The sequence below is a fragment of the Protopterus annectens genome, chromosome 12.part0, assembly GCF_019279795.1.
Source record: "Protopterus annectens isolate FY-2018-M chromosome 12.part0, PAN1.0, whole genome shotgun sequence".
Taxonomy (NCBI): domain Eukaryota; kingdom Metazoa; phylum Chordata; order Ceratodontiformes; family Protopteridae; genus Protopterus; species Protopterus annectens.
This window is the reverse complement of record NC_056746.1, coordinates 269,219,869-269,245,944: the sequence shown is the minus strand read 5'-3', so window position 1 is coordinate 269,245,944 and position 26,076 is coordinate 269,219,869. Positions and strand designations below refer to the sequence as shown.

At 45.0% G+C, this 26,076-nt stretch overlaps 1 protein-coding gene across 2 annotated transcripts in view; it reads left to right on the top strand.

Moving 5' to 3' along the window:
* LOC122816498 (rab11 family-interacting protein 3-like) overlaps positions 1–26,076 on the top strand; it is a 1,372,586-nt gene that overhangs the window by 1,220,618 nt on the left and 125,892 nt on the right. For both annotated transcript variants that reach the window (XM_044089329.1, XM_044089328.1), the window contains one exon: positions 6,396–6,548. In XM_044089329.1, the coding sequence (XP_043945264.1) occupies positions 6,396–6,548 (153 nt within the window). The remainder of the gene's footprint in view (positions 1–6,395; positions 6,549–26,076) is intronic.

Below are 26,076 nucleotides of genomic sequence, written 5' to 3'. Positions count from 1 at the left end.
CTGACAACCACACTTCCTGCATCTACTGTCTTGGCCCTCTCCACCTGCAAGAGGATTGCTCTATATGCCATTCCTTCAGCGGGAGGGTCATGACAGATAGACGCAGGAAACTTATAGATAGGGGACTACTGAAGCCTGCCTTCCAGGAGGCTTTGGACAAATCGGACCAGGCTTATAAGTCCTCGAAGGGGTCGAAGATGTCGGAGCCCATGTCATCGGCTCCGAGTTCATCTTCAAAGGTTCGTTCGCCGGTTCCACAGACTTCGAGGCCGAGCGTCGAACGTTTGTCTTTCACTGAGCCCCAGGTCTTGGAACCGGTGTCGGGGCTACCGCCACCGTCCATTCTTCGGTCGGTGCCATCTTCGGCCCCTTCGACCCGATCTTCCAGACCGTTATCCGATCGTGTCGTGCAGAAACTTATGGAGAACACGGCCCTTTCCAAGTTGATTGCAGTTTCCTCCCAATTGGTGTCGAAACTAGAAAGCCTCCCTTTATCTCCAACAGGTCCTCCTTCGAGACCCATCCAGTCTTCGGAGCCGGGAGAGGATGAGCCGATGATAGTGGAGCCCTCGGTGCCGAAACCGTCCATTGCACGATCGACACCATTGACTTCGACTCCTTCGGAACCTGTAGGTGAGTCGCGGAGCCAACGATCTCTCCTCGGTTTTGGGACCGAGAGTCGTACCGACCTTTCGGTGCCAACTCTCCCTCTCGGGGCCTCGGCGCAGATTGGCTCGGCTCCGTCCTCGGGGTCGAGGCCCACGGCCCCCGTGTCTGGGATGCTTCCATGTTCTTCGGAACCGGAGGAGTCCTCGGCCCAGGGTTCAGGGGTTTTTGACCTTATGAGGAAGGTTTTGTCTGCACAGACAAACCACTTCATCGGAGGCGTCTTCTCCCTCCCCTCAGGGGCCACTCTCTGTTTCTGCCCCCACGACCCATCCAAAGCGTAGAGCACCATTGCCTCAGCCACCCCCAGAGGGTGCCCCCTGTTCCTCGGAGGCCTCACCAGAAGCCCCCTCCGATGAGGTTCCGAGGAAAAGACTGTGCAAGAGGAGGCACTTGGATTCCCCGCAGGAATCTCTAACATCTGACACTGACTTGGATGAGGCAGAGGGGTCCCCAAAATCCCCCTCTGAGGATGTCTCATTTGCGGACATCTTGGAGATCTTAAAACAGAGGGGTGATTGGCAGTCCCTAGCCCCCACTGAGGACGAGTCGGTGTTGCTGAAGGCTTTTGGTGCTCAACCTTCTACCTCCTGGGTTACTCCGCCCTTCGATGAGTTAATGGATTTAATTGCTCGAAGGGCGTGGGAGACACCGGACACAGTGGAACTGGTCCCTCGAAAACCAAGCAAATGTATCACCGGCCCCCAGGACAAGGTTTATCTCACCAAGGGAGCCCCGGTCTACGCTATGGTGGTGGCGGCAGCCACTAAAAAGGAGATGTCTGAGTCTTCCTCTTCTGTTCATCATCCTAATAAGAATTCTAGGACTATGGACTGATATGGGAAGCGCGTTTTTAGTTCAGCGACTTTTTCCAAGCGTTCGCTAAACTATTTGACACATTTTACACGTCTGCAGAGGGATCTCATCAAGGAGCTGGGAGATACCCTCCAGGGTAACACAGATGCTGCTGTTTCAGATAAGGTAACAGCACAGCTTAACACCCTTACCTCCATAGTGAACTCATCCATGAGGCTCATCTCGTATGCGGCTGAAGGATCGAGTAGAGCTGCAGCTTCAGCGATTGCTCTACGAAGACAATCCTGGATGCGGCTGTGCTCATTTGCGGAAGCCTTCAAGTCTTCCTTCGTCAACGCCCCCTTTGGTGGTGCCACTCTCTTTGGGCCCAAAGTGAAGGACACACTAACTCGGTGTGAGCAAGAAGGAAAGACTCTGTCTGCTGTCGGAGTCCGTTTTTCCGCTCCAACTAGACCGTACCCCAAAGGGCAATGAGGCGTAAAAATGTGGTTCCGTAAAACTCGGGGATCTTTCCAGGCCACACAGAGTGATCCCCCCCCCCCAGAGGCAGAGGGGGGGTAGAAATGGAAGACGTCGCCCCGGCAGCAGAGGCGGTCCGCAGAACCAAGGCGACAGGGATCCTGTCCCTGGTAAGCCTTTCCAGCACTCCTGAATGGGGGCCCAACTGTCCTGCTCTGGAGGCAGTCGGGGGTCACTTGGCTTTATACCCACAAGCCTGGCTAACTCTCACCTCGGACTCTTGGGTAAAAAGCATTGTAACCAGAGGATACAAAATCCCCTTCATATCAACTCCACCCCAACAAAGAAGGTTTCCAGATGTGCCACCCCATCTGCGAGGCCCAGCAGCAATAGAAATTTCAAAGCTGCTCGAAGAAAGAGTCATCCAGCCAGTCCCGGCGGACCAAAGAGGATCCGGAACTTACTCAAGGTTCTTTTTAGTTCCAAAAAAGACAAGGGACTGGAGACCGATTTTGGATCTCAGCAATCTCAACACCTTCGTGAAGAAGGAAAAGTTCCGCATGGTCACGCTTCAATCGATCCTTCCATTTTTACAGAAGGACGACTGGATGTGCTCGATAGATCTCAAGGACGCGTACTACCACATCAAAATGGCCAGACCATCCAGAGATCACCTGCGCTTCCGGCTGGGAGCCAGTCACTTTCAGTTTCGAGCCCTGCCCTTTGGGCTCACCTCAGCCCCCAGGGTATTCACCAAATGCATGGCAGTGGTAGCGTCTCACTGGAGACGTCTAGGATACTGGGTGTTTCCCTATCTGGACGACTGGCTCCTCACCGCCACCACCGAGCGTCGCCTCATACAAGCCAGAGACTACACAGTCAACCTTTGTTCCCACCTAGGGATTTCCATAAACTTCGAAAAATCTGCCTTACTGCCCTCACAGCATATTTCATTCATCGGAGCAGACCTAGATGCATGTTTAACACTGCTAAAGCTCCCTCCAATAAGGGCTTCATCCCTCAAGGAACAGGTGGTGGTTCTACTGCAAAGCAGGAAAGCCCCGGCCAAACTAGTGTTGAAGGTTTAGGGACTCATGGCAGCGTCCCTGGTTGCAGTCCCTATGGGGAGATTGCACATGAGGCTCACGCAGTGGTCGTTCCAGCAGTTACCCCTAGCGCACGAGATTCTGATAACAGATTCTTGCAAACGAGACCTCTCATGGTGGGTGTACAGTCAGGATCTCACTATGGGTCGTCCATTTGTTCTACCCAATCCGACGGCCACGATAACCACGGACGCTTCTCTGATAGGGTGGGGGGGACTATTTCAGGGAAGAACAGTCCAAGGGGGAATGGTCCAACATGGAGTACAACCTGCACATAAATGTTCTGGAAAGAGGGCAGTGTTCCTGGCGTTGCAACACTTTCAAACCCTCTTACCTCTAGGAACAGTAGCAGTTCAGACAGACAACATGTCTGTAGTCTGGTACATAAACAAACAGGGGGGAACCAGATCTTACCCATTATGCAGAGAGGCCATGAGAATTTGGCAGTGGGCAGAGTCCACGGGTCGCTTTGTGATAGCAACGCACATCCCGGGGTCATCCAACGTCATTGCGGACAGGTTGAGCAGAGCCATCCTGTTACCTTACGAGTGGCCCCTCAAGCTACAGGTGGCGGAAAGAATTTTCCGCAGATGGGGCCAGCCTTGCTGCGATCTATTTGCTTCCCTGATGAATACCAAATGCAGAAGCTATTTTGCCCTTCTACCCCCTCCGGGGGATGTCCCCAGGGACGCACTGATACACGATTGGCCCCCGGGTCTCCTATATGCATTTCCACCTACCCCCTTGATTCCCAAATTTCTTCAGAAAGCCAGGAACCTGGAAAGGACAATTATACTCATAGCCCCATTCTGGCCTCGACAGATATGGTTCCCCTTTGTTCGAGCCCATCAAACAGAGGAACCGTGGATCCTGGACCCAGTACCAGATCTACTGACCCATTCGTCGGGAGTTCCTCACCCATCTCTTCTATCCCTTAAACTTGCAGCTTGGCTGCTCCACTTCCCTGCCTAGCCAGGTCTGATCTACTTTCTCCGGCAGTTCAACTCATTCTGGTTGCCTCTCATAAGGCTTCCACTACAAAACTCTACAGGAGTAAATGGAAACGCTTTGTATACTGGGCATCTAGCCAACACTTGGACCCCCTAGTAGCTCCTTTACATAAAGTTCTAGAATTTCTATCCATCCTTTTTCACAAAGGAGCCTCTACTTCCACACTAAGAATACAGTTGGCAGCCATATCCAACTACCATGTTGATGAGGACGGTTCTCCTATTATGTCCCACAGGCTTTTATGAAAGGATCCTTCCATCTTCGACCGCCTGTCAGAGACCATTTATTCCCATGGAATTTAAATTTATTATTGTCGCAACTAATGTTGCCACCTTTTGAACCAGCCTCTTCTTGCCTCCTGAAGTTCTTGTCGTGGAAGACACTTTTTCTTGTAGCTGTTACTTCAGCTCGAAGAGTTTCAGAGCTGCAAGCACTATCAGTCAAGCCGCCTTACTTAATTTTCCACCCAGATAGAGTCTCCTTGCGAACAAATCCGTCTTTCCTTCCTAAGGTATGTTCTGTCACGAATATTAACCAGTCCATAGAACTCCCTACCTTTTTCAAAAACCATACCAGCAAATTGGAGTATATGCTGCACAAATTGGATGTCCACAGACAACTAAGATTTTATTTGGACAGAACTAAAGATTACAGGAAAACAGATCAGCTTTTTGTCACATTTGCAAACAATAAAAAGGGCATGGCAGTTACAAAACGTACACTATCTAAATGGCTTACTGATTGTATAGCCTTTGTATATTCTAAGTCGAATCAGGCCTTGCCTGCCAAACCTAAGGGCCATTCTACCAGATCAGTTTCCACTTCCTTGGCTCATGCAGCTCGTCTGCCTTTGGACACGATTTGTGCAGCAGCCACGTGGTCTAAACCACATACTTTCATCGCTCATTATAGGGTTGACAAAGCCTCCAAAGACAGGACATTTTTTGGTTCCACTGTGCTTAGGAACTTTCTTCCATGAGTCACTCAGGGTGACGGAGCTAGGGACGCTACCCGTGTGTAAGAACAAATGGCGAGATTGAACACTCTCACATAAAGAAGTTATATTCTTACCATAACGTTCCATGTGGAGTGTTCATCTCGCCTTTGTTCCTACATTCCCTCCCTTCCCTCCCTCACCTGTTTGGAAGAACAAGTAGGACTAGAGTCTGGTCGAAATGCCTTAACCCCTTCCGGGTTTATTGTTTCTTGCCTCATGGGGTATATGTCGCTACCCTTAGTTAATTTGTTAAGTGAGATAGTGTCTCTGAGTTTTGTGGCCGTGTGTAGCATTAGCAACTGAGGTTTTTCGTTGGTCTGGTTTACTTGCAAACTAGATCTGAGTAATGGCAGGGAGGATTGTGGGATATAGCCTGGTCTCGAGCTTCTCTAAGATGCAGAGCTTTGCTATGCGGCCGACTCGGAGCCGAGAATCGGCTCCGAACCAGTGTGCAAGAACAAAGGCGAGATGAACACTCCACATGGAACGTTATGGTTAGAACATAACTTCTTTTTTTGCTTGTATTTAATTGAATTTCTATGGTAATTTTTATTTGTATTGTTTTTTTTTATTTTAATATTATTTTGTAGTCATGCAGAGGTTACTTTTGTGTACTATCTTCTGCATGTGTCTGTATGTGTGTGTAATCTGACTCTGGGTTAGAGTGGTTGATTTCTGCTGTTACGACTGTTGTTTTTTTCCATGTTATCCATTTTCTCTGTCTTCCTACAGTAATCCATTGTTTTTTAGCAATTTGCTCACTTTTTCTTGCCCGTTTTATATAAATGTGTGTGTGTGTGTGTGTGTGTGTGTGTGTGTGTGTGTGTGTGTGTATGTATATATATATATATATATATATATATATATATATATAATGAACACACCCACATAATGTGTATGTGTGTATATATATATATATATATATATATATATATATATATATATATATATATATATTCTAAATGTGTGTGGGTTTTTAAGTATTTGGATTAGTAGGTGGCAGTTTAATGACTGGTTTCACTGTTTCTGACCTGGCTAATATAATTCTGTTCATTATCTACTGGTAGAGTAAGCTGTTGTTTTTTTTATGCGTAAGCTCAGTTTATGAATGCTGATTTATCTGTTTTGAGTTATATATTTGTTTCATATATAGCAATTTTTTTTTTTATGTAGGTTGTACATTCCTAATTACAATTTACTTTATAGCTGAATTAGAATCTGTGTTGCATGCAACTTATACATGCCTAAGTATACATTGCTCATTCTGTACCGATTCGATAGAAAATTTATGCTTATATAACCTGTGCATTCTAATTACAACTCACTTCTGTGCTCCGCAGCTGATTGAAGATCTGCGCAAACAACTGGAACAGCTACAGCTTTTTAAGTTAGATGCAGAGCGTCGTGGCAGGTCTAACAGCTCTGGTCTACAAGAGTACAACTGCAAAACTCGAGAGGCCGAACTGGAGCTAGAAATACGTCGTTTAAAACAGGTGAGAGTCTTTAACATCCACCCTGCAAGCAATGTCCCTTACAACTGTCATTTGTACTAGTGTTTGTTCAGATTAGCTGCAGTTTAGGTAGTACAGACATACTATATGAATTAACTCTGTATATGTGAGAAGGATGTTACATTGCTTTTCTGTAGAGTGTGTTAAAGCAGTGGTCTCCAACCTTTTTTTGCGCTACTGACCGGTTTCATGTAAGATCATTTTCCAAGGACTGACCATCACGCGTGCACATGATAAGCAAGTAATAATGCCTGACAGGTTGCGTGTTAATGTGTAATTAACGTCTACCCAAGAGTGCTATAGGCCAGATGTTCAGACGAAAGATCTCTGCACCCCTGGAAGGGCATTAATTACACACAACACACATATTGGAGGGCAATATTGTGCTTAGAGAATGGGATCTCTGTAAATTTGTTGTGTTGTACTTAATTTTTTTAAGTACTGTATTATTTTTTTTATATATTTTTGATGTAAATTAGTTCCTCCAATGTTTCAGACTTGCTGTAGAATATGTTATTGGTGTTGGAGGAGAAGCATTTTACATCTAAAATATAACACTTAAAATATCCAGCCATTTTCTGTACTTGTTGGTCCCTTACTCCTAAAACATTTGGTTTGTTGCCAGTCATTGCAGATTGAAGTTACTAAATAATGGCATACATTTGAGTTTCAGACTATATTATTTCCTTCAGAAAATTCATACTAACACAAATCCTTTTATTTAAGTAAATTTGTAATTGTATAAGAGCAGTACTTAAAATCTGTTCCTGTTTTTGAACCTTTGTTCCCTCTTTATTTTAGGGTTTATCCAGATTTCATCAGCTGAAAGGTCAAGAGGTATGCAAACCTCTTTACTGTCACTCTCACTCACTTTCTCACGTATACCTCTTTTTCAGAAAATGTATGCCAACACAAATCCTAATAATCAAGTAAACTTAGTAAAATATGTTCCTATTTTGAGCATTTGCCCCTCGTTTATTCTAAGTTTATCCAGATATCTTGAAGTAAGAGTCAGCAAAGCATACCTTCCAACTGTCCATATTTTTGCAGAATGTCCAGAATTTTGGGTTGAATGTGTGGTCCCATCCTCATAAAATCTGTAGCTTTCTGGCAAATGATTGGGGATTGAAGTCAGTAAATGAGAGGCATTTGAGTTTCAGACTTCATATTGTTCAGATAATACATGCTCCTGGACCCCCATCATGAGCGAGTACTGAATTTGGGTTAAAGACCCACACCCAGAGAAAGAGACATATGCTACTGGTGTTCACAATCTGGAAATTCCGCTCCTTAGGCAAGGTCACTAGCTATGAATATGCTGTGAATGACCAATTGATGGGAGGCAGTTTTGGCCCAATTTCACACTTGGCGTGGTTACCAGGCCACTTCGTTCTATTATTATTAGAGCGTGTATTCGTCCCCCAGAGGCCAAAAGGGCAAGGTTCCCAAACTCAGGTGTTCTCCTCCCCATCAGAGTGCCCATTTACAAAAATTAGACCAGCCGTACCTTTAAATTCCGCTTTCTTTCCTCAATTTACAGTTAGTCCCATCACAGCCAGAATTCAGTCTTCTCAGCCTATGTAAAAGAACCTCAGCCACTAATCATTCCACTCAGCCAATGAAAAGTCACAATTCACCCTATCTGCTAGCGAAACCCCGCTTTCCATTCCCATTAGTCTTGAATCTTCACCCTGTCCCTTACCATGGAACTAGGTTAAGCACCAATCAGTTGTAGAGAACAAACTCTCAGCCTATTGGACGGTACTCAGAAATGGCTGACCACACAGCTTAATCCGGTGGATGCAAAAAATGAAGAATGACAAATCCACCTAAAGCTTTAGTACTCATTGGAGCCGTTCTCCCAACCTGTGGAAGCTTAGCATCTCGAATTCTGTCCAATCAAAATAGTTCTAGCTACCTACCAGACTGAAAAGGGTACAGACAATGACACACAAACCCTAGTGTAAATAAAGGTTTTTGGATTGCTTTTGCATTTATCTGCCAATGAACTTAAAAAAACAAAAATTTGATATGAAGCCACAGCATGCTACAGTTTGCTTGGCAACACACTGCACTCTGTCCTTGCTTTTATAATACATGCTAATGGAAACCCTGTTGTTCTAGCAACTTTCTAAGTTTATAAGAGCAATATTTAAAGTCTGTACCGGTTACTTGTGACTGTGTCCAGATTTATTGTGCAAGAGGTTGAGAGGTGCGCATACCTTGATTGTTGCTGCTTTGCCAGAGATCGCTCTTTCTCTCTCTCTCTCTCTCTCTCTCTCTCTCTCACACACACACACACACACACACACACACACACACACACACACAGACACACACACACGGTCTCTTCTGCTTTCATGCACGCATTCACTGATGCACACAAGCATACACACACACACACATACACATACTTTTTTCGGTTTCCTTAATTTTTATTTTGCACTCGCTAAACAGCAAAAGCACTGCTTAGCGAGTGTAAAGTAACGGCTCGATCGAGTGCACTGTTAACTCTGTCATACACACACACACACACATACAGTCTCTTCTGCTTACATGCGCATATTCTGCTTTCATTGACTCGTGCAGACAGACACATAAACACACTCATAAACATACATACATACATACACTTGTTTGTTTCACTCTGTTCCTGAAAGTTTCATTTCTTTCTGTGTGGCCCGGTACCAAATGATCCATGGCCCAGTGCTGGATCGTGGCCTGGTGGTTATGGACTTCTTTGTTAAAGGGTTTCATATTTAATGGTGGACTGTGTGTGTAATGAAAAAGTGTCTGCCTATGGCTGGTATAATTGTTATTTTGCTAGAATACCTGTATTGAGGTTATAAACTAAATTACTGTGTAGAGAAAGCCAGTATGTTTTAGTTTCAACAGTGTGTCCTTGTGTAATTTGTGTGGTAGACAGCAGTGTAAAACTGCAGTGCCGTTTTTATACCTGCTGAAGATGATGTAGCGAGTAAGGGTGTAAGCAGATTTGTTATGTGCCCCATTAACTGTTTCTCTTTTATCTGTGTGAGCAGCTGTTTGCTCCTGTTAACTACCTCTGCTCCTATTTATTAATGTAGAGACTCTATATTTTTCCTAATGTGTGTGTCTCTTATGGTATTTTTAACCTAACCGCCCGTGCATATGCAATGTTTGTACATTTGTACATGCACATTTTTACTTTTGAGCTATAAGCACAGGTATGTATTTCACATTTGTGCAACAGCTAATGAATGCAGTATATATCTTTTTATGTACTGCATTATAGTCTTTGCAGCCAGGCTATAGGTTTGTAATGCAGTGATTGTATTTTTGAACTCTGTTCCCATTTGTGTTTTAATTGTAACAGAAATCAACCGTGGGTTTGCCCTTTAAGAGGACCCCAGAGTCATTGAAACATATAGATTAGCAGATGAAATAGCTAGGTCTTTCCTGAAAGAGCTGTTGCAACAGTTGCAGCAGGAATACCAATATAGGCTTTATTTAGTTGTCCACTTCACAGTAGAGTTCCTCTTACAGTCGTAGATATTGGGGGAATCGACCATAATTATAAATGGATACATGTTGCTACTGAACATTGTTTGCAATGTTCTTCACCTGTTGCCAGAAGTTAAAGCAATCAGATGTCCTGTTAGCATAAATATTTTCTCAGTCTGATTGATCTAAGAAGTTACTGTTCAGATACAGTGCTTCTGCTGTAGATTAATTTGTTGGTTTGCATGCAGTTCATTCTTTTTCTTTCTTTTTTTTATCAAGAAACAATGTATGGCAGATTGTTTCCTGCACATATATCTCTCTTGTTTTTTTTTTCTTAGCAATCCCTTTTTTTAATTCTTCTTCTTGCTTTTTCTCTCCTCTCCTGCCAACCAGTAATCCCTGCCATAAGTCTTTTTCCCTCCTTCACTTCAGTGGTCTTTTAGAGACCATCAGTGAGAGGTGATGGCCATAGAAGTTGTATGTCTGCTCTAAGCCTGCATTTTCCTTCAGTAGGTTATGGCGCCTGCCTCATCACAATCACCTAAGGGTCTGGCTTTATCCCCCTGTCTCAGACTGGGGCCTCCCATGTTGCGCACATGCTTCTTGACATACACAGCCTCCTAAGAGGCCCACTGCTCGCAGTGTGTTTATGCTGCAGTGGTACACCTGCAATCTTGTAGGTGCTATCAGTGCAGTGAGCTAAGCTGCCTCCCCCCTCCCAGGATGAGTGAACTGGCATCAACCGCTCACTCTCATTTTTCCCTCCACTCAGTCCCTTTAATACCCAGTGCCACTAGTCAAATACAGGTGGCCTGGGGTGCAGTCAGGGCTTGTGTCATGGGGTTGGGTTAATAAGCTGTTGATGAGGATAATTTGAGGCATTTAAAACAGTAAAAACTTGCATAATTACATTGTTGAAGGTAAAAGCAAAAGCTGGACCTAATGAGGGGATTACCTTGTAAGTTCGTTATTTAGAATTATATAAAATATAAATATGGATGGTAAAGGCTATTTCAGTAGCGCTGGTGAAAAATGATAATTATGGTGCCTCATAATATGGAAGTGAAAGTAATAGGTTCATAGGTATATATTAGACTAACAACCACCAGGGCCTGTATAAGCCTAGCCTCACAACCCAACCCATTTGTGTCCGTATGTGTCATGGGGCTTTTATTAGGAGCGGGTATGTTAGTAAGTTTCTAAAGTTTGTGTGGGGGGGGGGGGGATGTCAGTTTGGGTATAGTTACAGTCTGCCTTTGTCTGTCAAAAATATGGTGGTCAAACCTGGAGTGAATTTCTCATTTCTCATCCATTGATCAAGGTTGCATTTAAATAGGGTTAGGGAAGGACTCTGCTCCATATGGATGGGGAAGACTGTTCCAGAGCATGGGGATCCTTTTGAGACACACAGCTGTCTCACCAGCATATCCAATATATATTACAAGCACAGTTTAAATCTTTGGATGTAGTGGTTCTAATGCTGTTCATTTTGTGGATGTGCAGTAGGTCCGTTAGAACTGGATAGGAGGATGCTTTGTATGCAGGCATGGATCGCGTCTCAGTAATCTGTAGGAGACAGAATGCAGCGATAGGGCTTTAAGGTGATCCAAATAGGGCAATCTGTTTATATCCTGAATTCTTCTGGTAAAGAAACTTTGTGGGTGTTTCAACTGTTGCACATCTAGTCAGGTATGTGTGGTCAGGAAGGGGGCATTTTACTCTATGATGAATCTGATAAGGGCCGAATAAAGTGGCACTATGACTTCCTTCAACCTGGATAATGAAGATTAAATAGTGTTGACAGTATGATGCATTATGCTTAATGGATATGAGTATTAAAAAAAAATAAATCAGATGAATTATGCAGTATAGTGAGTGCCAGTTGTGCTTAGCCTGCTTTATTGGCCATAATGTGGTGCTGGTGAAGGAGATTGATATTTGCCTTTTAGGGTGCTGATATGAGGTGATGGAGACACACACACTGTCAAACAGAGGCATGAATAAGGTAGGAGAGGACATTTGCATAAAGTATATGGAATGAATAAAGAAAACATTGGATGATGGAAAAGCAACAAAAATAACAGAATGATTGTTGATATGCATTATGGCACCACACACACACACAATTAAGGTTTTAGGTGAATACAGAGATGGCTTGGTTCATAGATTAGTATTAGGCTAACTGCTCTTGTGGGTCATTTTAAGCCTAGCCATTTACCCCATGTGAGAATCAAACCCTGGACCTTATGTTTGTAAGGCGAATACCTTAGCTATTATGCCAAACTCCCACCCCTATAGTAATAGATAATAGGTAATAGATAAGGCAACAAGAATGTGATACTGGGTGGAGTAGATTAAAAAAAAAAGCAGGGTGGGTTGCAGCTTGAGTGGGGCAGTAGAGTGGGTTATAGCCTATATTGTCCCAGGGCAGTATTTTGGGCAAAAACTTACCTGTGTGCTTTGGTGAGAAATATGAAGTGCCACAGATGACAAGTTGAGTTGGAAATAAAAAAATATTTTTGTGTTAAATGAGAAAATATATCAATGGCACTGGATGTATTGATTATAGGTGAAGTAGCTCTACATGTTTTTTTTAAATGTTTCACATTGCCTGTCATCTGTATTATGATGATTCACGGTGGCAGTGGTTTTTAAATGAGGCAGAACTCGCAGTTATTCAGTCGTCATTTTATGTAAAGTGGAATAATGTATGAAAGTTATGATTGCTGGTAAAAGAGAAGAGGTTTAGCTAAAATTGTTTCATTTGTATTTTGGGACTCGAAAGCACCTATCCAGTTTTTATTTAATTTGAAGAGGAATAACTAGATACATGTTAAGTTGAGGTTGTTACTGTGTTATGTAGAAGACTGAAGACCATCTGCAACATTTTAAAATGAATATGCAAACTATTTTTTTTTTTGAGAACAGTATTGCACTTCTGGTACAAGAGGGATGCTGTTGCAGAACTTGAACTTTTTAACAAATACGTCTGGGTGTTAATGGCTAAAGTAAAATGTATATGTCTGTATATGTATTCAGTTGTTGACTTGCTCTGGTATTATAAATGCAGTGCGCAGACCCATAAAAGCAGCCTTTGTGCTGCCTTCTACACTGCCATGAGCTACCTTGATTCATGAACATATGTCAGGTTTATCTGTGGCGGTGTAAAATGCCAGCCTGTTTTCTTGATTTGCATACAGGAGTGCCAAGTGTACCACTTGCAAGGAAGCATTGTGTGGCCTGACAAAGCTACACAGTAGTGCCGTGTAGCTCAGTACTATATACGGGATTTCCATAAACAGTTACAGCATACCTGACTGAGCCAACTTTGTTATTCTGATGCATTGATTTGGAAATAACCTCTGTGTGGAAAGGTGTATAATGATGTATACTTGCAAGCTGTTATTGACACTCTGATGCGTTTGTTTATCAATGGCATACATTCAGGGAAGGATCTTAATTCCATATGTGCATCATGCATAGAGTATGGTAATCGCATAGTGAAACAGCAACAGTGTAGAATGTTGGCTTTGGTATGTCAGTCCGTGGTGTGCCAAGCCTGCTCCAAAATATGTGTGTGTGTGAATGGAACCCTCTGAATGTCCTATCCTAGATCACTATTGCAATATTCCAGTACTTGTGGGTTATCCTGCTGAGGGTAACTCGATGTCCAACTGTCATATCAAAGCCAAAAACCCTCTTGACAGGCAATACTTCCTGATATATGACCTCAGTCCCTGGTCATAGGGGACCATAAGTAGACATATGAACATAAGAGCCGTAGACCAACGTACAGGGAGTCCAAATGTAGAAGCTTCACTAATGTCGGTCTGCCTTGTCATTGTGCTACTACCACTGCCACCTTATTTTTAAAGATTTGATCTGAAGTAGGATATTCATTTGTCTGCAACCTGTGGGTTATGGATCCGATATCGGATCCGAACCGGCATGGTTTTCCAGCTATGGATCCAAGCTCTCAGCTCCTCCCCTCACCCATAATGCCCTGCTCTACCCTCATGACCTCAGATCTTGTTTGCCGCGCTGGTAACTGGATGTGGGTACATAGCTCTCAGCTAAGTGAACTATTTTCTTGTTTAAAAACAGAAAATTTTTTGTTTCTTTAACTAAATTTGTGTGAAAGTAGTAGGTTTCCCTTTAATATAGACTGTTTTGAGTTTATTTTAAGTTACAGTAATAATTTTTATTCCCTCCCCTCGCTGTGCGTAGAGTGTGTGTGTAGGCCTGTGTGCTTTTTTTTTGTTGTTTAAGTTACTTTCTGTAACTTTAGGTTTTATAGATTATGGCTGAACAGCCTAAATCTATATTTTCGAAATGCTCCGAGTGTGGCCATAAGCTCTCACCGGCTGATGGCCACACTCGGTGTTAGTGTCTTGGGGTTGAACACCTCACATCTGGTTGTTCCATTTGTGCAGGGTTCAACCCCAGGGCACTGAGGGAGCGGAGGTCCAAGCTGGTCTTGGCGGGTCTTTTACCGCCGGACTCGGCTCCGGCCTCCGCTCCTTCGGGACTACTGTTTCTGCAGTTGTTCCCCCTGTGGCACCCCCTCCTGCTCCTGGGACTCAAACTCCCGCTTCTGGAGAGGAGAGGGATGCAGCTAAAAAGGACCGGAGGGAGAAGCACCACAAGCGGCGGGCCGAGACCTCTGTTTCGGCCCGCCAGCCAAGCTGGCTTCTCCCCGGCTCCGTCGGTTCGGTCTCCTCCTTCGGCTCCGGTCCCCTGTGTGCTTCTCACCGGGTCCTGAGGAGGAGGAGACCCGATCTCCGTCGAGGCTATCGAGGAGGCACTCCAGGCCTACCTCGGTAGCCTCTTCGAGATCTACCCATAGCCTTTCTGATGCTGATCTGGACCGGATGATGAGAAGGTTCATCCAGGCCCAGATGCAGATGGGAGTGTCTTGCCTCCCCTCGGGGAGCTCAACACCCTTTTAAGCCTATTGCTCCTTCTCCGACCCGCTATCCGGGTTCGAGCAACTGGAGCCGAGCAGCCGGGCGGGGAAGGTCGGAGCCGATAGTACTTGGTACCGGATCCGACCCTGCCCTCGAGTGCGTCGGACCCGATCTCGGAGCCTGGATCCGAGCTTTGGATCCGGGGATCAGTGCTCCGGCGCCGTCTGTGTCGGAGCGCACTGTCCTTCGGATCCGAGTGCTTGGCGCCGGCTCCGATCCACTCTTCAGATCCAAGGGGAGCCGATTGTCGGATCCTTTGGTCGAGGTCGGCTCCTTCGGCTTTTGATGTAGTGGAGAGGGCTCTGTTGAGGGTCTCCGGACCCCGGCACTTGCTTCGGCTCCGTCCGCTCCCTCTGCACTGGGCCAGGCTTCCACCATCCGGCCCCTGGGACAGCCCGTTTGTGCCCCAAGTTGCTCCCATGGAGCAAATTGCTGCTTGAGGACTCCTCTGACAGCCCCCAGAGGAGGCCCTCGCAAGCATACGTGCAAAAGGAGGCACATTGACTCCCGAGTCTCTCACTGAAGACACGGACTTGGAGGAAGGGAAGGCTCCCCACGGTCACCCCGAGGATGTCTCCTTCGAGACATCATGGAAATGCTCCGTATTAGGGGTGGTCTGCCCCAAGTCTTCCTCGGACGAGTCCGTGTTCTTGGAGGCATTCAAACGGGCCCGTCTACCTCTTGGGTGTCCCCTGCTGACCCCTGGTGGACCTTATTACCACCAGGGCGTGGAAGGAACCGGACACCGTGGAGCCAATTCCCAAAAGACCGGATAGGATCCTTAGTCCGCCCTCCGACAGGACCCATTGGAGTAAGGGGCCTCCTGTAGATGCCATGTTGATGGCGGCGGCCACAAAGAGGGAACTGGCTCAGGAGAGTCCCTCAGTCCACCCACCGAGCAAGGAGTCTCGGATGATGGACCGCTTGGGAAGCGGATGTTCAGTTCGGCGACCTTCTCGGTAAGGGCGCTGAACTATTTGGCACATGTTATTCGGATGCAGCGAGATCTTATTAAGGAATACGCTGCATCCCCCCCTGAGTCCATTTCGAGGAGGACAGAGTTCTGCACTCCACCAAAATGGCCACTCTTAGGTCAGTCACAAACACTTCTATGCGGCTACTCTCCCATGCAACGGGGCGCCGCTAGAGCTGCGGGACAGGACTGGTCACTAGACGTCAGGCCTGGCTCCGTCACTCTTTTCTGAGCCCTTCAAGGCGTCTTGCGACGCCTTTGATGGTTCTGCTCTGTTTGGCAAGACCGTTCGCGAGACATTGACCCAGAGCGAGAAGGACGGGAAGACGCTGTCTGCCGTCGGAATCCGCTTCTCTGCACCCCAGAGGCCCTATTCTAGGAACCAAAAGGGTCAGAAGAAGATGTGGTTCCGGAAGTCGCAGCAGTCCCTGCCTGCTCCGGACAACCAGTCCTTCCGTGGCAGAGGAGGACAGGGAGGACGCCGCCCTAGAGGCAGAGGGGCTCCCAGAAACTTCGGGTCCAGGGAACCTTTCTCTGAACGGCCCGCGCAGCAACCCTGAGGGGTTGCCTGACTGCTCTACTCTGGAGGCAGTCGGGGGACGTTTTTCGGGGCACCTAGCGGCATGGGAGTCCATAACATCGGACCGCTGGGTTCTCCAAATCATATCCAGGGGATATCGCATTCCTTTCCTTCACCTTCCAAAGTTGAAGTCCCTCCCAGACGTTCCACCCGGTCAACGGGAGGCCGCTTTGGCAGAAATTGGCCATCTGCTAAAGAAAAGAGCCATCCAGCCCGTTCCCCCAGACCAGATCGGATCAGGGTTCTACTCCAGATTCTTTTTAGTGCCAAAAAAGGCCGGGGAACTAAGACCAATCCTAGACCTCTCTCTCTTGAATCTGGCAGTCCCCAAAGAAAAATTCGAATGGTCACTCTGCAATCTATTCTCCCCTTGTGGGAGAAAATCACTGGATGTGCCCGATAGATCTCAAGGACGCGTACTACCACACCCTGATGGACAGGCGCTCCAGGAGGTTTCTCTGCTTCGGCTGGGAGCCAGTCACTACCAGTTCGGGTCCTTCCCTTTGGTCTCACCACAGCCCCCAGGGTGTTTACCAAAGTACTAGCAGTGGTAGCGGCCCACCTGAGGCTTCAGGGGTGCAGGTCTTTCCCTACCTGGACGACTGGCTCCTTACCGCCCCAACAAGGCATCTACTTCTCTTGGCGAGACTCCTTTCTCCATCTTGCTCCATTTCTGGGCATCACAATAAATACAAAAGTCCAACCTGGCCCACACAGCTCTTAGATTTCATAGGGGCCAGACTAGACACAAGGAGTTTACGAGCCTTCCTCACTGCGGACAGAGTTCTAAATCTGCAGCTCCAGGTGCGGGCCATTCTCCATTCAAGTTCTGTTCCAGCGGAGTTGGTCCTGAGGGCTCTAGGGTCCATGGCTTCCGCTATAGCACTTCTTCCTCTTGCCAGGCTCAATATGCGCATTCTACAGTGGACGCTCTTAGTACAGTGGTCATACCTTGCTCTCCCCATGCATCATCCCATAGCGATCAGCAAGGCTTGCAAGTGGTCCCTCTTGTGGTGGCTCCACTCCCGGATCTCCACGAGGGTCGCCCATTTTGTGCTTCTCCCCCTCTCGCCACGGTGACCACGGATGCCTCCCGCCTCGGGTGGGGGGGGCACTTTATGGCGGACAGTCCAAGGCACGTGGAACGATTCAGAGACCTTACTGCATATCAATGTTCTAGAGATGAGAGCAGTGCTCTTAGCGTTGCTAGCACTTCAGGACTTTCTTCCCTTGGGAACAATTGCGATTCAATCGGACAATATGTCTGTTGTCTGGTACATCAACAAACAAGGGGAACAAGGTCTTACCCTCTTTGTCGAGAGGCCATGAGAGTTTGGGAATGGGCAATCTCCACCAATCGCTTTCTCATAGCAACGCACATTCCGGGTCGGTCCAACATCCTAGCGGACAAGCTCAGTCGCACCATTCTGGCCCCTTACGAGTGGTCTCTCAATTGTCAAGTAGCGGAACGCATATTCGCACGGTGGGGAACCCTTCATGCGATCTTTTGCTTCTCCCTCAAACACCAAGTGCGACAGTTTTTTCGCTCTAATACCTCCTCCCGGAGGTACCCCAAGAGACGCTCTGGTGCATGCTTGGCCACCCGGTCTTCTGTATGCCTATCCACCCTTGCCTCTGATGCTGCAAGTTCTTCAGAAAGCCTCTCGGGTGGGTTGCAGAATGATTCTCATTGCTCCATTCTGGCCTCGACAGATCTGGTTCCCCTTCCTAAGGTCTCACTCGGTGAATCCTCCTTGGATTCTAGATCCCATTCGGATCTGATATCCCATCCATCCTGCATTCCTCCTCCGAACCTGGACAACCTGAAGCTGACCGCTTGGCTGCTCCAGTTCCACTCTTGATAAGGACTCGGTATTTCTTCACCGGTAAAGGCTATTTTGGTGGCGGCTCATAAACCATCCACTAGAAAGGTTTACCAAGCAAATGGAAACGCTTTCTCTGTGTGGGCGGAGCGGCAAGGCCTAAATCCCTTCACGGTTCCTCTCCCTGTAGTGCTTGATTTTCTAACCTCTCTCTTTAATGATGGTGCCAGCAGTTCCACAGTCAAAGTTCAACTGGCGGCAATTTCTCACTATCACATTGGTCAAGAGTCTAATCCTCTTATGTCAGCCAAATTGTGCAAAACATTTCTTAAAGGTACTTTCCTTCTCAGGCCCCTATAAAACAAGCAGTTCCTCCTTGGGACCTTTCTTTGGTCCTACAGGCCTTGACCGCTCCCCTTCGAGCCCATGCTACGGTGGATCTCAAATTCTTGTCCTACAAGACAGCCTTTTGGTAGCCATTACATCAGCCAAGAGAGTTTCTGAACTTCAAGCTTTATCAGCTAAACCTCCTTACTTGGTATTTCATCCGGACCGTGTCTCCCTCAGGACCAACCCGTCCTTCCTTCCTAAAATCGCTTCTGAAGCAAACATCAACCAATCCATTAACCTCCCTGTTTTCTTCCCTAAGTATGAAAACAAAGGTGAATATAAGCTACACTCACTAGATGTTCACAGGCAACTTAGATTTTATTCAACAGGACAGCTGGTCATAGGCAATCCGACCAGCTGTTTATTTCCTTTGCAAAATTCAATTTGGGCAAGCCAATTTCTAAAGTTTCTCTGTCCCGCTGGATTTCACAGTGCATTTTATTGGCTTATCAAGCGTCAGGAAGGCCCGACCGGGGTGTTCATGCCCATTCAACCCGGTCAGTATCTACCTCGGCAGCCTTCAAGGCTAGGATTCCTCTAGATGATATTTGTGCAGCAGCCACGGGCTTCATCTCATACATTTATTTCTCACTATAAGTTGGATCTTGCACCTAGGGGTAGACCAACCTTTGGCTCCGCGGTGCTCGGGAATATCCTTCCATGATGGCGCCCAAGATTCAGGTAGCTGGGGACTCTGTCCCACAGGTTGCAGACAAATGAATATCCTACTTCAGATTTAGAAGTTATGTACTCACCATAACGTTCCATCTGAGTAGGTGTATTCATTTGTCTGCAACCATCCCGCCCTCCTATCCCCCTGGCCTTTCAGTTTCCTGCATATTCCTTGTTACCCTTTTTAGGGTATTGTTGCTTTGGCAAACTCGATCTGAGGTCATGAGGGTAGAGCAGGGCATTATGGGTGAGGGGAGGAGCTGAGAGCTTGGATCCATAGCTGGAAAACCATGCCGGTTCGGATCCGATATCGGATCCATAACCCACAGGTTGCAGACAAATGAATACACCTACTCAGATGGAACGTTATGGTGAGTACATAACTTCTAATTCATGTCATCTAAGAGAGGTGTGACTGTGGAATGGAAGGCAAATTCCTTACAAAGACCTCCACTGTCAGTGTTTGTTTTGCTTAGTGCCCGGGTACAGTTACCACAACTGTATGATTTGTCAATTGCTCATCCCTAAAATTTTCAAAAATAGGTTAGCTTCCCTGAATGCTTATCTGTTAGACCAAATTTCTCAAGTGCCTGTTGCTTAGCAAAATGGTGGGACTTTTGTCCTCAGTCATCCCATTCCCACCCAAGAAGTACAAAATATTTAAACCTGATACTTCAGCTGCCTAGTCTGACATTCCCATTGAGATGCAACAGGAACCAGTGGTATAACTGACACCTTCTTAGAAGTCGGTTACCCTGACTTCACCAAATGCTACTATGGCATCTCTTGCTTGCATGTCCAACAAGACTGAATCACCTACCACTATGGGAGAGAATGGGTAAACCAGTGATAGTTATTTCAGTGGGACTGAAGGGCACAGCTCATATTCTAGTTACAGAAGAGTTGCATGGCTCCATTATCGATGTCCACCAATGTTCTGCACCATGGCACTTTAAGGTGGATGTCCTGGTGAAAAGAAACAGAAGGCCAAATACATTTCTCCTCAGCGGATCTCCTATGAAAAAAAAATAAAAGGATTTTTTTTTTCTCAATCTTTTTACAAAGCCATCTTGTCCTTGGTCTCCTTTCTTTCTTCTCCATTCCTTAACACCCAGCCTTCAGGATACTCTCTCTTCAGATTTTACTCCCATAATCCTTCTTCACGCTTTTCTTGACGCACAAGACTTGAAGAATTCATACATGCCCATCCCTATGCAGCCTTCCTGCAAGAAATTTCTAAGTTTTTCAGTCTCTTCATCACACTTTCAGTTCTTTACTTTAGCTTTTGGATTGTCTACAGCTCCCAGAGTCTTCACAAAGTGCCTAACACTGGCTATTGCCTTTTGTAGAACCCTGCTGATACAAGTTTTCCCGTGCGTGGACACCCTTCTAATCCAAGCCTCATCCCCGGAAACTCTTCTGTTACATCTTAACTTCACTGTATTTCTTCTTGAAAAACTGGAATTCACTCAGTTCAGGAAGTCTTCTGTAACACTGCCTAAGGTTATAGTCTTCCTATTTTGCAGACTGAGTACCTGATCAGTGACAGCCTTTCTCCCTCAGGAGAAAGGTTTCTTTGATCAGTTATTTCCAATCCTTGCTCTTCCTATTATGATTTCAGCAAGAGAGATTCTAACACCCCTAGAGTACATGGCAGTCACAATTCATCTGTTGCTTTATGCCAGGTTACATATCAGGAAGATCCAGTGATACTTGAAATCCCTTTGGCCTCAACACTGTCAGCTTCTGGATTTCCAAATTCCTTTCTTGCCCTTTCTAAAGGAGGAGCTGCAGTGGTGGATCCCTCAGGTGAAACTTAATGCAGGAGTTCCATTTTTACCACCTACACCAACCCCAGGACCTCTGCACTGACGCATCTGACCTGGCATGGGGGTTCATGGGCAGACTCCACTTCAGTTCATGGACAGTAGTACCCCAAGGGAGATCAATGAACACATCAGTTTAAAGGAGATGAAAGACCTTCTCCAAGCCCTGCCAATGCTGTCTCACCTTTGGAGTTTAGGCCCACTGAAAGTATTTATAGAAAGTACTTTGGTCATGCTGTACATCAACAAAAAAGGGGGCACCAAATCTTATCTACTGTGCCGGCTGGCTTTGATGGCATGGGACATAGCCATAAAAAGAAAACTGCCCCTACAGGTAGTTTACATACCTTCAGAGGACAATGCCCTTGCAGATTCAGTGAGCAGATCCAGAGGAGACCTTCACAAATGGATGTTATGCCAGAAGGTTTTTCTGGACATAGTTCAGAAGAGGGGTACCCCAAAATAGATCTGTCTGCATCAAACCAGGACAGACAACTCAACCTATTCTGCTCCAGGACCCTTTGTCACCAAGCCTGGAGGACAGATGCTGTCTTTTAATTTGGGGGGGGGGGCTTCCTTTATGCCTTTTCCACCAATCCCAAATGTTCTTTTGAAGATCCAAAGGGACAAGCCCAAAATCTTGCTAGTGATTCCCTTTTGGTCCAGGCAGCATTTGTTTCTCCTTCTACTCTGTCTACCCAGGGACAATCACTCCAAGTTACTTCACCAAGTAGACTTGCTCACACAGAGCCAAAGGCTCGTTGTCCTCAACCTGACTGTCTGGGATAAAATCTTAACTCCATTCAGGCATCAGTTTTCAGAGAACATTCATCAGGTGCTCCAGGAAGGTAGAACACCTACCACTAGAACATCTTACTTCTCCAAGTGGAAAGGATTTTCTATACGGTGTCACAAGAAGAACGAGGACCCCCTATCAGGGGGGCATATCCTACTATTCTGCTATACATGTGTGAGTTACCCAAAAGTGGTCTGGCCTGTTCTTCTATCAAAGCCAATGTGTCTGCCTTTAAATCCACTGTTGCTGTCCAGAATGGAGGTCAAACAGTTTTTAAAAGGTGTCTTTCACCTGAACCCTCCTAGAACATTCTTCCTTCCTCCCGGGGTTCTGAACTTTGTTATGGAAAAACATACCTTTGCCACCTTTTGAACCAGCAGATTAATCTTCATTAAATTCTGTAACTGGAAAACAGTTCTACTGGTGGCTCTTACCTCTGCCAGAAGAGTTTTTGAGTTGCAAGCCCTTATGGCAACCCCACACTTCATGTTCTGTAAGGACGGGGCTTCCTTGAGCGCTAACCCCTTCTTTATGCCTATCGCGGTAATTTAGGTGTTTCTGAACCAGTCCATACATTTCATTTACCAACCTATTTTTCCCTGACCCACAACATAGAGGTGAGGGGATCCTCTACTGTTTGGATATAAAAAGGCAGCTAATAGATTGGAAAAAAACTAAATTCAGAAAGACTGACCAACTCTTTGTTTTATTCCAGTAGGGTAAGTTGTGAAGCCTTGTTTCCAAACAGACTGTCTTCAACCAGATTTCCAGGTAATGCCTTTCTTTCCACATTAAAACCCTGTCATCTAGAGTAACATGTTACTCCACCAGATCTGTCCTTGAGGCTGTCACTTGGACTTCAGTACACGCTTTCAGTAAGCACTACAAAGCAGATGCATTTTCCAGGTCTAGAGCTTCCTTTACTAGGACTGTTTGAGTGCACTCATAACCCCAGTCCTGCCACCCTCAATAACCGTTTCTTTGGGAGTCACCCATAAGTATTGGAGTACTGCAACAGTGATATGAGGAAGGACATAGAGTTGTGTAAGACTTTGCCATAGCAGTCAATGTCTTACTCATAACTTTTGCAGTATTACTTTCCCCAACTCCTGTATTATGAGAACTAAAGTGGCCATTTACCTTTCCACCCTCTTACCTGGGCATGATTTTTATTCAGTACACTCGGGCTTTCTCCAGGGTCCTTCTGAGGCTAGATAGTCTGAGAATCTTATGTGCATACATCTACTTATGTACTGCCTATGCCTGTGGACTAAGGTTGCACTGTATGCAATGTTAGCAGGGTTTTTGTCTTTGGTACACCAGCCAGAAGTCAGATTACCTTTGACAGGATAACTCATGGGTACTGGAATACTGCAGCATTGATTAGCATGCTATCAGCTGATACGGTAAGTTCTTACACATCTGGACTTTTTTATGATATGTATAATATTTTATGCAAGGTTACATACGAGAAAGACACATTGCCATATCAGAACTCCCTGGAGCCAGTAGTTTCATAGGATTCGTTGTCAAGATCTCCAGGAAGGTTAAATGCCATAACCCGATAATATTGGAAGGTGTCAGTAATGAACTGTACCTACTTGAAAATTCAAAATGGTTTGTTCTTAAATGAAAATTCAGCACTGTGCAGTATATTACTGTGATGTCTGTGCAAATTTCTGTTTATATTCTCTATTCTGTTGTATATTTAATTGTAATATCTGGCCTCTGTGGCCCAGGTTGTGATTGAAAAGGGTTCTTGGATCAGTTCAATGAACTGGTTAACAGATGTTAAATAAATAAAGTATTGCATAATCTGTATGTTTCTTTTTCCTTTTATCTGTATTTATTTTAACTTCCAGTCAAATCAGATCAAGCCGATTGTCTTATAGAGCCAACCAAAATCATCTCTTAGTAACCTGTAAAAAGCCAACTACAATGACGGTTTCTGAAGCTCATCTGAATAGTTCAGATTGTTAATTCATGTGACGTTTATGATAATCAATCACTGCATCTAGTCAGGTTCTTTCAGCTGGCTTGTTTGAAGACTGTAAAATGTAGCAGTATATTCTTTAGCTGGTGTGACTAGTGAAGTACAAAGCAGTGCAGTGATCTCCTTTGGGTGTCCAGACATGCCCTTTGGAATTAAATGCATCACAGAATGTACCTTTTTCACTTTGGTGAAAATACAGTGGTCAGAGTTCAAAATGTTATCCATTCTTTTGTTCATATAAAGTGTAAATTATTGTCTGCTAATTTCCTCTGATTTTTATGATTTTTATGATGTAAGTATTTATTTTGTATTCATCATTTATGTACTTTTCCAAGTCTCATAAGGCTAGATCATGCTACTGCACCAGGGATGTATTTTTCTAGACTGCCATGGAAAACTTCAATATCTTTTTCTGGAAGTAGTTATGTTACCTAGATTGCAATCATGAGCATATTTGATCAGTCATATCTCATTTCTTATTTTATGTCTTTAAAGTATATTTAATTATTTAAATATGTTAATCAAGATAGAAATCTGATCCAAATGGACCATTTTTAGGCCAGTCAAGTAGTTAACAAAATAAATGACACAAAACTAAAAGCAAAACATCAAAATAATTAAACAAGTATTCACTTTTGTTAATTTGGAAATATCTAGCAAAAATAAGGTGAAGGACATAATAAAGCAACATAAAACTATCGATATAAAGAAAAAAATTTGTAAAAGACAGTCATAAAAAGTTCTATGTACAGTGGTACCCTTGGTAATCATTAATTTGTTGTAGAAGGTTCTTGAGTGGCAAAAATGATGAGTACCAAACAAATTTTTCCCCAAACAAATAATGTAAATTGAATTAATCCATTCCAGACCCCCAGAAAATCCACATTTTATAAGGCATTGTATGCATTAGTGGAGTTGTATTTTGCTAATAAACAGTACAAGTTCACTAATAAACAGTGTAAGTTCACTTCTAAACATTGTAAATTCACTAATAAACAGTACAACTTTAAATTTTAAGTTTGTATGACTTTGATGGCCTAAAGGGATGGTGGTGAGGAAGATGGTGAGGAGGAGAGATATTATTATTTGGAAGGAGAGTCACTTTCCATAAAAACTAACGCCAGCTGCCCTTCAGGGGTACTTTCTGATTCTGTTTTCTGTATCTTATCACTGAACCCTGCTTGAGACTCACCAGGTTTAATTTTCACTAGAAGCCTATCCAGTAATGCTTGTTTTTGCCTGCATTTCAAGATGTCTCTGAAGTGGGACATTGTTTGGTCATTGAACAAATTAATATTGTGGCTTATTAGAGCTTTGTCGGAGTGATATTTTTCCACAAAATGGTGCACTTACACCCATTTTAGGCACATTTCCCTGATTAATGAACTGGGGACATTTTCCCTTACCTCCTCCTCACCTGAAGACAGTCCATCAGCCTCTATCTGTTGCTGCTTCCTTTGAAGCTCCTGCAGCTCCTTCGAGCTGAGCTCTTCTTTGTGTTCCTCAGCTAAATCTTCCACATTGTCAACATTGACCTCAAGGCCCATGAACTGCTCTAGAGAAAGCCTTCTAAGTCCCTCTGAATTACAACTTCTGGCCACAGTTTCTTCCAGGCAGAGTTCAGAGTCCTGTGAGAGACTTCCCTCCAGGCCTTATCAGTAAGATTTTGGCAGTGGAGGATCTCAAAATGTTTTTTTCAGAATTCTCTCAATGTCAGTGTTGTATCTGAGGTCACTTCAAAGCATCTCTGGAAAAGTGCCTTTGTGTACAGTTTTTTTTTTTTGTAATTAGAGATGACCTGCTGATCCTTGGGCTAGATCAGAGGAGTTGTGTGTTATGGGGGGCAAGGACCTCAGTAAAGAAGTTAAACTCAAGAGTTGTCCTCCAAGTCTGGAGGGTGAGCAGGAGCATTGTCCAAAACAAGCAGAGCCTTCAGAGGCAAATATTTCTCCAGTAAATATTTTTTCACAGATGGACCAAACACTTCATTCATCCACTCTGTGAAGA